The sequence below is a fragment of the Argiope bruennichi genome, chromosome 1, assembly GCF_947563725.1.
Source record: "Argiope bruennichi chromosome 1, qqArgBrue1.1, whole genome shotgun sequence".
In the NCBI taxonomy this organism is placed as follows: Eukaryota; Metazoa; Arthropoda; class Arachnida; order Araneae; family Araneidae; genus Argiope; species Argiope bruennichi.
This window is the reverse complement of record NC_079151.1, coordinates 76,238,291-76,257,243: the sequence shown is the minus strand read 5'-3', so window position 1 is coordinate 76,257,243 and position 18,953 is coordinate 76,238,291. Positions and strand designations below refer to the sequence as shown.

General features: G+C 26.3%; 1 protein-coding gene across 8 annotated transcripts in view; it reads right to left on the bottom strand.

The window, feature by feature from the left end:
• Positions 1 to 18,953, bottom strand: part of LOC129976938 (uncharacterized) — an 88,373-nt gene that overhangs the window by 13,827 nt on the left and 55,593 nt on the right. For 7 of the 8 annotated variants that reach the window (XM_056090520.1, XM_056090524.1, XM_056090519.1 and 4 more), the window contains 2 exons: positions 16,778 to 16,931; positions 4,683 to 4,895 (listed from right to left, as the gene is read on the bottom strand). In XM_056090520.1, coding sequence (XP_055946495.1) covers positions 4,683 to 4,885 — 203 coding nt within the window. In that variant the 5' untranslated portion in view covers positions 4,886 to 4,895; positions 16,778 to 16,931. The remainder of the gene's footprint in view (positions 1 to 4,682; positions 4,896 to 16,777; positions 16,932 to 18,953) is intronic. The other variant, XM_056090525.1, reaches the window with a different exon arrangement.

The window sequence follows — 18,953 nt, the reverse complement described above, 5'->3', positions numbered from 1 at the left end:
GTAACGAATAAGGAGAAAATGCGAAACGCCACATTGGAATTATAAATAAATCCAAGAGATAATATATTATTTTCATTCACTAAAAATTTCTTTTTTTTAAAAAAAACTACATTTTACAAAAGTGATTTAATGATTTAAAACAGCCATAAATTAAATATATTGAGAAAAACTGAAAATAAACTTCCTTAAAAATAAGTCCAGAAAATGTCTATCTTTAATAATAATAATAATAAATATGAACGTGTGTGAGTGTGTGTTTGTTTATTGGAGCTCTCTAGGCCAGACCATTTGACCTCCAGGTTCCAAATTTGGAACATATATACCTTGGAGAATAGAAAGATGCACTTAAGAGCGATTTTTTTGAAATTTTAATTAAACAAAAATTAAACTGAGTTTTGAGAAAAAGTAATCTCCTTAAAATTAATCCCCGAAGAAATATTACCTCACACATTTTACAGCATTTCAAAATATATATATAAAAATATTATTTTAATGATACCATTTAATCGTGCATATTTTTCTTCATAATTTATAAAAAATATTTTTTTCCTAATTTCCAACAATAATTTATATTGTTAACCTGAAATTCAAACCGTTTTCATTGTTTCAACATAGTATACTTAATTATATGATTTTCTTCATTGCTAAAAACTAAAGAAGAAGGATTGTTAATATCTAAGTCTTTACAAGACAAATAATGTAAAACTACAATATCGTGAAATTTAGGCGATAATTGAAACAGATATTTACTTTTTCAATGGTGCGATAATGCTATGGGGCTATCTCCATTAGAAAGATTCATGTAGATAATTAAAAAAATTTAATATAATTAAAATAACATAGTTTTAATGTCGGACAATTTTGGAGAAATCATGGACATGAATCTATACGATTTAAATGAAATCAAATGTAACCAATATTCCAGGCGAACCAGCTGGTCGTCGAGATGATTATTATCTTAGAAACTGACGATTTATGAATCATTGTATTTAAATATTCTTTTTGAGTAAGTCGAATTTAGGAATTTCGATTTGAAAGTCAGTCATGTTACTTAAAATTAGTAAAGAAAACCATTAAGGAGGGTGATTTTCGGAGAAAAATTGCTACACCTTTGTGTTTTCCATGATATGACTCATCAGTATGTGAAATATGAAATTTATGAAATTTCAATTTCTTTTTTCAGAAGCAAGACAACATATTAATGACAGCATATTTTCATTTTTTTAAAAGAAACTTAAAAAAATTCATATGAATATAATACTCCAGTTCTTGTTTATTCTTTAACAAAAACAGTCTGTAAAACAAATAAAAACTAGACTAATTTTAGTGTACAAAATTTCTGTACGAATTTTGAAATGAAAATAACCCTAAAACTAACATAAAACGTCTAGTAAAACGTAAAAAAAAAATCTTGATTGCATTTTTCACTTAAAAATAAAGTACCAAATGCACGTTTGCTGTTATCGTTATGCTGACGTTAATTAATTCTCTGGCATTTACTTTTTGACATTATAAAAACACTTCTCTTCCGAGTTCAAGAAACAATTTCTAAATTGTATTTTTAGGAAAAAAATTCGTTTGCACATTTGGCCAATATTTACGAATGCAGCGCGAATAATTTTCAATGATTTATGTCTTCATAAATCACCGGAACACGACATACATTCTTTCGGGAAATTCTCTCTGGTAATTTGTAATTTGCGAGCGAAAAATGTGTCTTGGGTGAACTCAATTGAATGGAATTGCGAAAATTTCTTGTACGGTTATTTTGTAAATTAAAAACACGAAAAAAATTCGTTGAAGTTATTTATTACCGTTTCTGCTACCTTGAATACGATGTAATTGATTTATTTTCCTTTGTTCTCTTTTAACAAATGTTCTTTTCGCATATTTATATTTTCCAAATTGTTTTCAAGGATGATTTTTATTTATAAGGTTTTTATTGGTTATTTTTTGGGTCGTTGACAGTTGTTGAATACTTTTACAAAGAAAACTTACAATTATGTTTTATACTTAAATAATTTTGGGTCTCTATAATAAAAGAAAATATGTATATCTTTTTTCTTTTTTTTTGTCTTATTTACACTGTATAAGACATACTGCTAAACCTAAAAGTACAAAATTTGGAATAAGCATATTTTAAAGAATAGAAACTTTCAATGCCGATTGTTTTAAAAACATTTTTTGTAACAATGTTTTTTTTTTTTTTTTGAAATTTTGATTAGATTTTTGATTAATTAAAGATTCAACGAAATTCTACTACATCTCTTGACAAGTTCTGAAAATATTACAACCTAAAATTGATTTTTATATCATCTGAAAATCCAAAAAGTTAAATAACCATGCTAATACTTCCCAAATTTAATAAAATTATTAAAATATTGTCAAATATATTTTGTATCTTTTTTCACTGATCTAATGAAATTCATTGTTGTTGCATTCATTTTCATGTTGTTACAGATATTCATTATTATTTTATCTTGCATTTTCTCCCATTATTGTTAAAGAAGTTATGAATTATTGACTTTCTTTTTTCTTATTAATTCATTGTCCTTTTGAATGTAAAACTAAATTGTTTTTAGTTTCATGGGAATTCTAGAATAGTGTTCCAAAATTGATTCACACAATACTTGATTTTGAATTCGGTATAATTGAATTAAAGTACAAAATTAAATATCTTTTTATTAAACTGTAAAAATATGAATAAAAATTTTAAATATCAAGAATGAACCCTCTTAAATTTGCGGGGCCTTAGGCAGTCGTGCATTTTGCGCAATTAATCTTCCTGCCCTGCCTTTAAGTCAAATATGCCAAATTTATTGATTGCAGATTAATTAAACAGTCTGCTCAATAGAACGTCAGCACATACATACACAAAAATTATCATCATTGTACTCCTCATTATTACATACTAGTCGCTTCAAGCGACTTGTTGATTCTGCAGGAATATTGGCTATATTTGTGTTCAGATAAATGAACCGTTTAGGCATAATTTCATCCCCGTGATTACACTAGATAGTCCAAAAATATTACAGTGCTATTAAAAATGAAAATATTCGGTTCGTCTAAGTTACACAATACTGTGAGTTCGTTTCTTTTATTTGCCTTGCAAACTACAGAGATATTAAACAAAATCCTTCTTCCTTAACTTAATATAAAGGGGGGGGGGGGGGGAATCATGTGAATAAAAATGATGAAACAATGAGAATATTTGAATTTTTGCGTAGCAGTGTAATTGAAAATTAAGCAAAAAAAGTATTTTAACAAATTGTCAAGATTCAGCAAAAATATGCACGGATTTTAAATTGGCATAAATAAAAAGATAATTTTGTATTTTAATTCATTCAGAATTATTGAATCAGTGTAGAATTCATTTTTATGCAGCAATATTTTCGAAAGTTATCACGAAAAAATGCTTAAACTCAGCTTAACTAAATTTCTAGTTAAGACAATTTTAATTTCTAAGAATGTATTATTTATAGATTATTTATTTTTTTTTAGAAATTTTAATTACTAACTAAAATTTCAAAAAAAAAAAAAAAAACTGAACACTAATTTCTTTCTTTAACTTTTTTTTTAAAACTTTAATTCTCTTCTAAAATTTTTTTTTATAAATTATAATTTGTAATTAAAATTTTTAAAAAAAGAAAGAAAAAACGAAATCTGCTATCGCAAATTTCAAGTTATCATGTAAGAACATTGTTATTTTTTAAGTCATTATTTGTCTTAATTAATTTAAGTCATTAGCGAGTTTAAACCGGTTTGAAACAATCACGTGACTATCAGATTTCGCATGCATCGATATTTGGAAAAACAATGGGTTCCCCCCGCCGCCATCTCAAAATCGGTCGGGTTCCAAAACTTTTTTTTGTCAGCTAGAAAAATCGAAAACAAAAGTTTAAAAAAATTATATATTATTATTATTATTATTACCTTTATCTATTTTAATTCTTCAGAAACCCCAAAGCAAAATAACATCATGTTCTCACATGATAAAACCTTCTATGTGCACATTTCCACACGGCAATGTAAATGTTCCAAATTTTGTAGCTGTAGGTCAAATGACTGGCCTATACGACTCCAACACGCACACACACAGACATTTCCTTATTATTAGTAGTAAAGGTAGTCAATGATGTTAAATTGGCAAATATAAATATATCTACTAATAATAAATATGAATTCTGCGATATGCAGAATGAAAAATTATTCGAGACGATATATAATGTAAATCATTAGACCCAGTACTATCGAATTCGACATTTATTTCTTGATTAATAGCTGCTCATTGAGAAAAGGTTTTAATCAGATTTTTAATTTAAAATTAATCAAAAGTCGGAACAAAACTATTTTTTTACTAATCACATCAAATCTTTTTTCAATTGTACTCATTTTATTTCTATAAGATTTTTTTTTCTTTATTCTTCATAGTTTAAAAAATAATTTTAACTATGTTTCATAACAGCGCTTTTTATTGTTTCAGATTCTTTTATACTCACGTGTGTTACGACGAAATAAAATACATTATTTTGTGTGTGTGTGTGTATGCCATCGTTGTTTTAATTAAGAGTAACTTTCAAGAATAAAATAGACAAAAGAATTAATCTTAAAAACATTATCATCATATGACGTTTCGGGTTAGAGCTTTGAACTACTTTACAAAATTTTTTTTTCTAACTTACTTTTTAATCAGAGGATTCATAACGTCTAGAATCGGATGACGACACGACAGTGGCCCCTCCTTCTCGTCTTTCCAAACGTTCTCTTCGATTTGATTATCCGAGAACACATCTTTCGTCAGCAAAAGCATTCCATAGTGCAGCATCCAGATGATGGCGAAAGCGACGCCGGCAAGGAGGGCGAAACGAAGACGCATTAAACGCATTTTTTTAACCTTGCAACGAGAAGAACAGAATTTGAAACTTTTGAATAGTTATTTTTCTAAAGTTAAATAAATGTAAAAACTATTTAAATGTTTACCACTTGTAATGAAATGCAGAGGTGAATCGAAAAAAGTATATCATTTCGAATGAAAACAAAATGGAATGTTTATTTTGAAATGACCTTCACCGATTCCGCGAATCTGTTTAACAATCAATGTTTCAAAGTAATGATTTGTAAAGATTTTCTCATCAATGAAATAAAACAGAAAATACTCTGCTTTGGAAAAAAAGTATGCAAAACTAATAAATCTGACTAACAAAGAACCTAAAACTCTTGAATTTCTAATATTTTATATTTGAATAAGTGGATATATGTACTATCGACACAGTAGATTCTCAATTATTTGGCTGATACCAGATCCAAGGGATTGGCAGAGGTTCATTAAAAAACGAATTTTAACCTCAAAAATCGATGTTTCTATCAAATCTCTATGTTTATAAAACAAAGTATTGTAAAAGATATAAAAATAGAGAGAAAATTCTTCTATTTGTAATATATAATACAGAATATCATATAAAATTTGAGTATGGGCCTGTAGGGCATTAACATCCACATCTAGTGATTTATTTTTCTTTTTAATCGTTTTGCTGTAAACACTGAACAAAAGAGGCCGGATTGGAATACGGAGAATCTGTTCTTTAAACATTATTTAACGTATACATACATTTTGAATTTATGGGATAAAACAACATAAAAATGGAACAGTTCAAGATATTTTTTTAATTAAAGTTTTGGCCATCAGCTAGTTCCACCAAGATAAGAGCTTGTTAAAAATTTTAGTTAAATGTTTTTTTTTTTTTTTTTTTCTAGTTTCTTCTTGATAGCTAGCTAACTGAGTGAAGTATTTTTGCATTGAAATTTTAATAAATACCTAATATTTTAGAAGCCTTACATTGTTTTTCTCACTATGCAAATCATCTTAAATTTTTTCATCCCACCTAAAATGTGAACTTTAATTTGAAAAAAATAAAAGTGTTTATACTTCAAATAATGCAAAAACTTTCTTGATTAAATTAAAGATTTTAATTTAAAATATAAAAAAAGACAATGGAATATTCGGCACTGAAGTTTCATGGGTACTTAAGAATATTTTTCAAAATTTGTTTATTAACTTAGCTATTGTATAAAAATTTCTCTTATTCAGCAAAACACTTAGTATTCTAAAATAAGAAATCAATTTTCAAGCGATAAGAATAATATATCTTTGTGCATATAATTATAGCACACTACATAGTAATACTGTTTAAAATTAGATTCGCTTAAAAAATTATTGTTCATTTACGAAAAACCCATATTTGTAAGCATAATAATTTTAAAAAGAATATTAAAAGAATATTTTAAATAACGATCTATACATTATGAGGAAATAAGCTTTAACTACATGCTTTCTTACCAACAATAGGAAACAAACCAGGCAATGAAAACTATTTGAATTTCACTTCAACAATTAAATATGTTATTGTAAAATAAAATATTTGTTAAGAAATTCATTAAAAATAGGAAAAAATAAAGTCACACGACAAAATCATGGTAACATTGTAAAAATCTTTTAAATTTTAAAATGCCATAAAAATCATTTTTGTGCTGACATATTTTCGGAAATTATAAAAAAAATTCGAAATTTTTTTATTTAATTAAAATCTTTTAAAAAAATCGCTTCGAAGTGCACATTCCCGTCTTCTAAAATATGTTTGTGCCAAATTTTATAGTTGTAGGCGAGATGGTCTGTTTTGTAGAGCACCAACATATACACATTCATCTTTATTATTAGTTACCTGTGGAGATAATCTGATTCGCCGGAGATAAAGTTTACATTTAATTTCAGCTAAATTGTTTAGATGAGACTTCATAATTCCATCAAATTATTAGACATTAAAACTTAATGGAGACCAGTCTCATGGCATTTTACTGCTGTTAAAAAAGTAAATATGCAGTTCATCTATCTTTTGAATTTCGCAGTTCTGTAACTTCACTTTTTTTAATTCATTTTGTAAATTACGTGGATATTAAACAGAATTCTTTTTTAGCTGTAAACAATGGAATGAAATTAAGTGATGAAATATTTAATAAAAACGTATTCAGTTTCCGGGAGTCAATGTAATGTATTATTCGAAATAATACAACAAATATTTCTCTAAATGTTGTTTAAAACAACTTTTTAAATTTTGAAATGATATAAAATTTATTCTTTCCAAATACCATTTTCAGAAGTTATCGCAATAAAAACGCCACAAATTTGCCTAGTTTTTATTTAACTAAAATTCTAATTATTAAAATCTTAAAAACATGCTCTGAGGCACGCATTCCCACCCTCCAAGGTAAGTATGTGCCGCATTTGGTAGTTGTAAGTTCAAACAGTAACACACACACACACACACACACACACACACACACACACACACACACACACACACACACACACACACACACACACACACACACACACACACACACACACACACACACACACACACACACACACACCTTTATTATAAGTACAGATTGAGATTTACAATTAAACTTAAAAACTCGATTATGATCTCAAAAGGAATTTTCTGTGCTAACTACGTGAAATCCACGTGACAGACTGCATTCATTGCTCATCTCTTCTGCACAAGATGGATGACTTTAGTCATTGCAGTCCATTGTTTTTCTAACATAAACCAGCAAAAAAAAAAAGAAAAAAAAGGTGTTGTTGTTGTTGTAATAATTTGTTAATTCAGGGTTTATAATTTCTTAAATAGAGATTTTTGTCTTCATTTTAGTCGGGGGGTGGAGAAAAATTCGTTTAATCGCAAAATGAATAGGAGCTCGGATTAAGGATTAAATCAGGATCTGGCTAATTTCCTGTGAAAAATCTCTATTAATAATAAAGGAAAATGTGTGCGTGTTGGCACTCTACAGTCTTAAATATTCGGCTTAGAGAAACCAAATTTGGTAGAAATGTATTTTGGAGAGTGAAAATGTGTATCTGGGAGTGATTTTTAAAATTTTTAAATAATTAGATTAAGTGATGTTTACTGATATCAATAATCATAATAATAAAAGAAAATGAAATAACATATACCCAGGCTTTATTTTTACTAATTGTAATTTGTTACTGAATTTTGATGATTTTTATATTATATGTGTGGTGTCTGAAACATCATCCTGCCGTCGCTCGCGTCATCACTCAACAGCCAATAAGAAGCTATCTGATTCCCGCCATTAAAACTGTATTCAGTCATGAAAAAGCGTTCGTCGATGTAAAACGGCCCAGCCGTTCGTCACGTTCATTGAATTCATTTGTTATCATATAGCGTGTGATTCTTGTAATCACACACTATATCTCTAAGTATTAATCTCAACCGGGCTTTCCCCTAGGGCCCGAGAAAGATATTTGATTTGATATGTAATCCGATTAGTAGAGGCCTGTTTTTCGAACCAGAGTTACATGTCTCTTCATATATATATAGTATATATTGCAGAATTTTTCAACAATAGTTTTCATTGTTATAATAAAATTCAAATCGTTTTTATTGTTTCACCAAATACATAATCGCATGATTTTCACCCACCGCTAAAATCCAAGAAAGAAAGATTATGCTTGTTGTCTGCTTAGTTTGTATGAGGAATAAGAAAGTGAAGTTTCAGCGTCTCGAAAGATAACGTGCAATTGAAAAATAAATTACTTACACAGATACGTTTGCAACGGCATTTTGATGTCTTATCATTAGAAAGGTTCATGTACATGGGAACTTCTCGTCATTAGAAAGTGTCGTGGCCATAATGAATAGAACAAGTGAAAGCTTATTAAAATATAACACGGCATGAATGTCTATTACAATTTATTTAAAAAAATCTTTGTTGAGAGAATCCTGAATATAAAGTTTGTATTAGATATTCAACTGAAAATAACATAACCAATAATCTTGGAGAAATTTCTTATCGCCAAAAGCTGCTAGTAGTAACAATTCAAATAGTATTTGTGTTAAAAAGGAAAAGTCTCAGACACATTGAATTTTAACTTGCTACACTTAAAAAAATTTCACTTTTTATGACATTTACATAATTACTTTTGTAACAATTAATTAAATGGATTAGTAATATTATCAGAAACCTTAAGTTTTCGCCAGCTTTCTTTTAACTATATAAAATAAGATTGTGCCACTTAAGGACAAAGACAATCAATATTGAATTTTCTAAATGTAATTAGTTTACTTTTAAAATAAGGGATTTGTTTTTGGTTTTACAATCATTAATAATATTTCTAGAATAAACGTTTTCTAATAAAATAATAGAAAGATCATGTTTTTGCGCAACGTTTTCAATCAGGTGATCCAGAGGACGCTCTATATTAGGCAACAACAACAACGTTGTTGCCTAGTATGGACCGTTTTATCAAATTCAAATGATTGCCAAATTTGGACCGATTGAATATATAATTTCAATACGTATTATTGAAATTAGATATATTGCGTAAATATTCATTGCATTTGTTAAAGCCAACTGTTTAACAAACGCATAATTTGGAGAAATAATTAGTTTGGGATTTAACAAAGCAAAAGTGGTAACAAAATAAAAGGTATCGTTTCTATGGCTAGAAAACATAGTCTCTCCCTGCCGTGGTTGAAATGAATTTTCTAATAAATTTAATAAAATTGTTTTGTAAAAACATTACTATTTGGGTACTAAAAGATAAAATTTTCCTTATTTTAATTCTTTCTTTAATTTGTAATTCATTATTATAAACATTAGATAATTCAGGAATCAATTTTGCACTCAAATTATTATCAAATGGAATATAAGGTGTCAAAACATAATTACATTAGTCGATTAATTTATCATTAAAGTCTGAAAATATTATAATAGCCCATTATTATCAAAAACAGAAAACTGTACAAAAATTCATAATTTTAGCACTCTCTGAAATGAGTGAAAAACCAGTTTACAAACATTAAACAAATAAAGATAAATAAAAGTGTTGAATAAATTTATTGAAAACAGTTATAAAAACACACTTTGATTAGTGAAATAAAAAGTTTATTTTAATATTTTTTCTATTGTTTGCTCATTAATTTACAACTCATTTTTTATGGCATTAAAGATTCATACATTAATGAATGAATTATTGAATACAAATTTTGCTCAAATTGACTAGATGGTGACAATTTGTATGGAATTAAAATTTAATTTAATTAATCAATGAACTTATAATTACGTTCTAAAATATTAAAATAATCCACTGTTATCAGAAATACTTAAATATACGTAAAATTGCAAAACTAATAGTGCATCAAGAAATGAGTAAAAAATCGTTTAAAAAATTTCAAATTTTGTTAATAAAAAGTAAGATAAATTAATTAAAACCGAATAAAAATATTTTTTTACACAATTTGTTTGAGAATACTTTTTTTATACAATTTTTTAATATATATTTACAATATTAGTTTTAATAAAGAATTTTCTAAAGGCTTGTGTAACAAAGAACAGATAACTATAGAAAGTTCTTTGATAGCTTTCATTGCATTGGTTTGCAATTAATAATTAATAGTTAATTTCAAGCAGTTTATTAAATAAATCGTTTGTTAAATAAACTGGTTTTAAACTGAGGATATATATATATATATATAAGAAAGTGACTAAATAAGAAAATAATGCTTACATTCTACAGACTCTGTAGGTATAAATCGAAGTATAAAATGTCACTTACAAGAAATAAAATGACCGCACAGTAAAATAAAAACGACTTTATCATGATAAAAATAAATTTTGAAGGACATAATTTGAATTTGAGGTTAGTATTCTTACGGGAATTCAAATTCTACGGGCCAAAAGTATGTTAAATTGTACAGCTGTAGGTAATCAGAAATCTCTCTCATTTCTTCCCCATCAATCAGTAATTCAAGAGAAAGGAGACGATGACGACTTCCTTGAAGTATTTCGTCGTATTAAGGCTAGAAAATTCTCACTGTAATATCTGTATGGGTTAGTTTCTAAAAAATAGTACAATTTTCTTATCTCTTCTAAGAAAATTCCTTTTTTTTTTTTTTACTTTTAACGCTTCAAATTCTAAATTTTTCTACGTGATGGATTTTATGTCGTTTTCAAGTGAAATGATTTCGTATTTTATTTGATCAAAAATTGATCAATTTCTGTTTTCTAGGTAAAAACTGTAAAAGAATAAGAGCGTTTTGTGTGAAAAAAGTTGATTTCTCAATTATAGCTTCATTAACAGAGAATATATAAAAGTTTGAAGCAGATTCAAACCTAGGGAGATAATGTCTCCGGCTTGATTCGCTTATTTTTATATTATTCCTAAAACTTACTCATAATTATATAGCAAAGATAATATAGACACACATTTAATATCGTTAAAAGGGGCGTTAGTTTGAAAATAATAACTAAAACAAAGAAAAAATGTTGCTATAATATATAATTAAAAATAATATTATTAAATTTGCTTTTAAATATCTGTAGAATAAAAGAAAAAAAATTACAGAATAAAATTGGGATAAATGATTTTTTTTTTTTACTTTAAAGTGTTGTAATATGATTACAGTGCAATAATATGATCCGAAGTTATTGTGGAAGAACATTCAAATTTCGATCATTATCTTATCAAAATATTGAAACTTTTTAGAGAGCACTTTTTACTTAAACATTTCAATATGTCAAATTAGTCCCAAATGTCCAACCTGTAGAGCATTTTGAATAATTTTTCATCGTGCCCGTTCAAATACATAACACAATTTACAATTATTCATAGTATATCAACTTATAAGCATTATCTTAATTATTAGTAAGTATTAGTTATTATTATTACGTAATAGTTTGAAGAAAACGAAAGCTCAATTATTATACTTCAGAACCATAAGACTGAAGAGTGTAAAATAAAAATACAATTAAATTTTTTTTTTTTCAAAATATATTTCGTTTTTCAAATTTATGTGTGAAAACATCAAATTCTTTTCACTGTATGGATATGAAATCGTATTCTATAATATTTATGTCATCGTGCATCTTTTAAACGTTTTTTTTTGGTAGTGATATATTTTAAAATGACATTTTTCCGAATTTAAATTAACTAATTTCCATATTTAAATTTTTTTTATTTTAAATGAAAATTAATTTGTTGTAATGATTAAATATTTCCTTACTCGTTATGCGAATTGTAATGTAAATTTGTTTAGGCTTATTTTTTCCTGAGTTTACCGATTTGTGATTACGAATTTGCAGTAACTGCATAAAAACTCATTTTTGATTTGCTATTATGAAATAAACATTTTTATTTTGTTTTATAATAAAAGCATAATATTTTTTTTATAAACTATACTGTATATCAGCTGTAATTCTTTCATAGGAAAAATTTCCTTTATTTACAGTTCGAATTTCGATTATTTTTACTGTCGACAGCTTAAATAAAGGCGAATATGTGTTGACTTTATACAGGATCGGATTTAGAAATACTAGAAAATTAAAATATGCACTTCAAAGCGATTTTTTTTGAAATTTTAATTAATTAAAAATTAAATGGGAGTATGGTGTTTTCCCGCGACAATTTTTCTAATAACAGTAAGATGATATTTCGATTTATAACGCAAATAACACACAAAAAAAATAATTTAATTCTCAGAACATAAAAATTTCGGATCGACCACATGTAGCCCAGAACTTAACTCAGCAGATAATTTTTGGAACATCGTTTGTGTAGAGTTTACATTAATGGTTGGAAATATTCTTCTATAAATGAATTCACGAAATCCAATGAGGATGTATGATACCAAAAAGAGACCCAAACCATGGAAGGTGTCATTTCTTCGATAGAAATTCGTATTCATCAATTAATCAACAAAGATAGATGCGCCATCAGGTTTTAAATCCTATTTATTTTAATTTCATTTCATTTAATTTCCTTTTTATCTAATCTCTTGAGAAAATGGTAATTTTTTAAAAAAATTTCTTTATAACTTGCAATACGTTCATTCAATTTTTATTGTCATATTATCTATCGCTATGATGTTATATTTATACTGCCACAATATATGTTATATTAAAAATGTTGTTATTATAAATATATATGTATATATAGAAGCTATGCTAGGAAACCTGATTAAAAGCATTTTGAAATCTGTATGAATTTCTTCCTTGTCTAAATTTTTGCGTTGAAATGTAACAATAGATTTCAACATGGAAAATTATGCGTTGTATATTTACTCATTTCAAATGTTACGGCAGCGAAAGACGTTGAACCCATTCCATTTTATCTCTTCACAAGTGCGTTTATTTACTTAATGTAAATATAATAAATAAATGTCTCTGACGAAAACACTGAGGTGTAAATATCTTTTTTCCTATTCTTTATGAAATAACATTCGCCAAATGATAAAAGACATTTATAAATTTATTATAGGCTGAGCATCATTATTGCCTTCGAGTTTTCTAATTCCTATGAGCAATATTGTTCCATTTAATGATTTGTCAAACTCTTAATAAATGAAGATGAAATTAACGAAATAGATATTAAGGGATGCCCATTCAATCTTCGCCTAAAATCTTACGCCTAAACTATTAGAGACAAATACTTCCGATTAAAAGAAATGTTCCGAATGGCATGAATAATTATGTTTCACGTTATTTGAGTCATTAAATGTACTTCTGAAAAAGTTAAAAAACAACAACAACTTATAAACTTAGTTACAATGATATCAAATTTCGTTTGTTTTATATAACTTTATTTTATTTGACTTAGTCCATGTTTTTGAAAATTGAATTTTTGTAATCGCTTTTTCTTCTCATCCTAATGACTAGAATTATAAAATTTTCCACACACGACTCTTCTTGTTGATAGCATCGTTATTTAATATTTTACAACTTAATTATCAATTGATTAATCGAATTTGACTCTTACTAGCAGCGGCACTTGTGAGTGAATTTGTGAAAATATTATTTCTGGCTTCAATAATAATTGTTACGAATTATAAATAATAAAAAAGGAAAACAATTATTTAAAAAAATCTTGTTTTATTATGTTTATAAAAGTATACTTCAAAAAATTGCTTTTAGTAGAATATAAATGTTTATTTTTATCCTTTAAATCTGCCTCTTTTGTTAATTACTTTAATTACACTTCAAATTATCGAACTTTTCAAAGAATATGTAATTAGTTCTATATTCCTACTGGTTGCCTCAATTCAAATGACTCATTCTGATATTAAGGCTATAAAAGTAGAATAAGTTTTAAACGTTTTCATAAAACTGATCACTCGTGGTTTCGCCATTCAAAATTTTGGAGATGCATAGTAAAAAATTCAAGCATAGAGTAAATTTTAAAAAATACTTCAGTATTTTTAATTTTCAAAAAATTGTTTATACTTCTATAGAGCAACTTCTGAGAAATGAGATTTCTATTAAATTCTGGAAATTCTTAAAACTAATTGTATTATTTTGCTCTCGCATAGTTGTAAAATGTTTGGTAATGTATTAACAAGGAATAAAAAAATACATAGATCATAGTTAGTTAAAATATTTTTATACTTTGTATATTGTTATAATGTAATACAAATCCAGTATTTTTAAACTATCTAAAATATACACAATATGAAATTAAAAATTTGCCTTCTACATCAAAACTCAGAAAAAATTATCTTCCAAGATCAAAGAATTTTAACACTCACTTTAATATCGAGAACTGTACAGAAAATATCAGCATTTGTTTTCTCATTTCAGTAATGTAAACATGTTACGCTGTTACGATCTTTTATTCCCAAAATTTGTCATCTTAATAAAATTTTATAAGTACTATTTGAAAATAAGAAGAATTTTCCAAAAAATAATCCCTTTCCCAGGTATCGCGTAAAATAGCAGCTCGGTTTAATAGGAAATTGTGCATATTAGTTTTTAAAATGTTATCTGTATTGAATTCAAAACCGGTTCTCTGACTTTTACTAGTCGAGTGCTGTAAAGGTAGGTTTTACTCTTCAAATTGCAATAAATATGGCAATTCTATTTCATTTATAGTAAGAAATAAAAAAAAAAGAAGAAACGTCAGTACTTCGTATTACTATTCCGCTTAACGTCTAAATGCTTTACGAGCTTTATTCACTTGAGACACGCAACATTATATCGAAGTTTGTAAGTTGATTGTAAAAGAACCGTGCAATAGTAAAGTTGTCTGTTTTAACATGTTGTTATTGATATGATTTCACTTTCTAGATGAATATAAACAGCACAACTTACAAAAATGAATAAGAAGTTTCTATTTCTGAGAATACATGCGGTAGATTCTTAATAATAAATTTAATATCAAAGAACTAATAATAATTTTTTTATGAGTGATGTAAATAAATTAAAACTCTTTATATTCAGCATCGTAATCTTTTTATTCAAAAATTAGTTTTGCATAAGTTTATAATGCAAAAATTAGGATTAATTTAAATCTCATTTTTCTGTTTTATAAGAATAATTCGAGAAGATATTTTTTTTCATTGCTTACTTCTGAATAATGAAGCTAATTAGTAATTTGTAGGTAATTAATCTTTAAATGTTGAAATTATTTACAATAAAATATTATTATCGAGGCTTAATTAAAATGCCATAATTGTATTTAAAAAGAATACACGTATAAAGTTTAATATATACTAATTGGCAAGTTCCTATGAATTTTTATATTTGCTTATTTAATTAAAAAAAAAAGACTTTTTTTTTAAATTCCTGTAAAATGTTTCTTGTGACACTAAGAGTATCATAATCCTCTTTTTTAACAAAGCGCAGAATACGATTTCTTATAAAGCACAATTTCACAAATTGTTCTAATAAACGCTTAATTAAAAAATTATATTAAAGACTAACTTAACTAAAATACAAGTTTTTGTATAAAGCAATGAAATACTTTCGAATTACTAATATACGAACTGGATACGATGGTCAAAACAAGTCTTGAGTAAATATAAAATTTTAAGTTATAGAAGTTCGTTGTTACAAAAATTCCCATATGAAGAACCTTCATGTTGGAATTATCGCAAACAGATAATTATATAAGTTATAATTAACTTGCGGAATTCAAACCTTTATAATTCAAATTTTTTAAGAGATTTTTGAATATCTATTTATATATTATTGAAAAATTGTCGATAATTTGAAATTAAAACTAAGTTATTAAACGCTACTTCTATTTTCGATTGTTTTCTTTCTTTTCCCTAATTAGATGCAATTATTTGTGATTGCAAATAAATTTTTCATGGTCCTTATTTATTCAAAAGTTTTACTACTGTATTGTGTTCAATGAAAAGGACAAAATTTTTTTTTTTATATTAGATGTAAATTGAACTGTTTATCTTGAAGTTTAATTCTTTATTTTTTATATTTAAAGTTCTGCATCCTTTTTGTACATTAAAATTTACCTATTTAATTAAAATTACTATAATTATTACAAATTTTTAATAATAATTGTAATTACTTTATTAATGTTTCTTTATTAATTAGGTACTATTTATGAAAGCTTTAAGTATTAAAAACGGCGCTGAAAAATTGTTTTAACTTACTGAATTCCTTATCATTTTTTAAATTTAAATGACCAGTTCACATGTAGACAAGATGGAAAAATACTCATATGTAATCAGTATTTGATTCGTATCTAAATATTTTTTCCGAAAAAATACGATTTTGTATATTAAAAAAAAAAAAAAACCCTGCCGTGGGAAACTATAGGTCTAGTTCTAAGTTTGCATTTTTAAATCAATCGATCCTTCATTATCAACCAATTACTTTTTAATTAGCAAAGTCCCATTGTACCACAGATTACATAGAAATGAATTGTAGAATGGAATGAATCAACAGAGGTAAGTTGACTTACCTTCTTTAGTTTATCCTCAATGATAAGACAAATGAAATTCACGATGAGAAATCATTATATTCTGGCAATTGAAAATTTCTGCTATTGGAGATATAATTCCTAGAAACTTGAGGGCGCGACTGCAGGAAGAAGTGTACACATTCCGGAAGGAATTCTATGAAGAGAGAAGAGCAAAATCAAGAAATAATCCACAATCCGAGAGGTTGATACGTCTCAGACAAAACTTCACAATCTACTGATAAAAAAGAACCAAATCCGCAGCCTGAATTTTTCATTGCCTGGGAGAATAGGACATTTCCCGTCACTTTATTTTATGGAGGCTAATAGAAAGATTTAAACAATGACGATTCTACCTCGGTAGGGAAACGATAGCTCCAATGTAGGGGCAATAAATATTTATAATTCGACGACTGTTGGCGGATTTTACGAGATCTATAGAATCTGAATAGATAGTGGTGTATAGGTAGGTATAAGACTACATATAGAGAAATGAAGCTATGAGAAATGGGGGCAATTTGATGAATTATTTTCCCTTTGTTTTACCTGACATTTTTCCCAATTTAAGAATCAAAGAAAATTTGATTATTTTTCAGCATTGGGTATGTTTTGCCTTTTATATTTATAAATAAATTATTAAAATGAAATAAAATCATAATTCTATTATTCCTTTTTTGTTATAGGTGATGAGAAATATTAATTCTGAAATATACTTAAATTATAATGAAAATAAAGTTATCATCAAACGTTGATCATTTGAAAGTTATCGCATATTACTTTTCGATGAAAATATGAAATCGGTATTGGTATTTGAAAACTATGAATTTTGCAAAAGTATTATAAACGAATTTTGAAAATTTACAACCATTAAATAGAAGTGATACACAATTGACTCTTTGCACTCGAGTGGTGACTCATGGTCGCCATTCAAGACGGCGCATCATTTTGACATTTTATTTATTTATTTTTCAGTTTTGATTGTTAAAAATATCTACAGAAGGATAAAAAGATGTAAATTAACTTTTCGGGGAAATTTAACTTGAAACAATTATATATAAATATATTTATTTTTCGAAACAATAAACAAGTCCTTGTATTAGGCGAATAATTTTGCATCTTTTCCGAGTACAAAGGTTTAATAGTAAAACATTCTGTATCGAAACTATTTTTCAACATAAATATAAAAACCAAACTTAAAGCATTCATTTCTACATTATAACAAATTCTTATTTTGTAATTAAAGATTTATTTTGATTTGATGAAGAATCATTAAGCAACTGATGCTATGTTTAGGAAAAAAAAAAAAAAAATGCTGGCGCTAAAAAATAAAGCCTTGATTAGTAGCTGTTGAATATTAAAAAGGCAATCCGTTTAAAATAATTACTTTGAATTGTTTAAAATTGACCTGAACGTTAAAATAAATCCGTAAATATCAGATTATATTCATATCATTTCATAAAAATTAAATTCGAAAGTTAAAGAACTTACACAGATTACACAATCATTTTTAAATCAATGGATTCTAAATTCACACTCTGAAGTGGAATAAAATGTACCATTTTCAAAGATTTAGATAAAGTTGAAATAAATTTGAACTATTATTAAGTGAATCATTAATCAGGAAGCTTCCAAGTAAATAATTCTCTAAGAAATCGGGCTGCAATAGGAGCCCTGTTGATTTTCTAACTAACAAATATTCATTCCTATTGAATCTCATCTAAAGAAGACAAGAGCAATTATTGTTAAAAGACATTGACTAACTATTATTAGATTGAAACACGTTTTTCTCAATAACTATAACAGTCACAGTCTTCTCTAATTTCCTGTAAATTCATTTTTTATTACGAACTTGAAAGAAACATTTCTTTTTGGATGTATTATAAATATAATTTTAATGATGAAATGTTTCTTTTCAATTTATGCTACTAAACATGAAGAATTGAAGATTATTGAAAACTAATATTTTTTATACAATAAAATAATAATTCTAACAATGTAATAAAATTAATAGTAATAAAATTTGATACAAATTATAATATTAACAATTTTAACAATGTAATAAAAATAATGATAAAATTAACAATTTTAACAATGTAATAAAAATAATGATAAAATTAACAATTCTAACAATGTAATAAAAATGATAAAAATTATTCTAATAATATAATAAAATTAATAA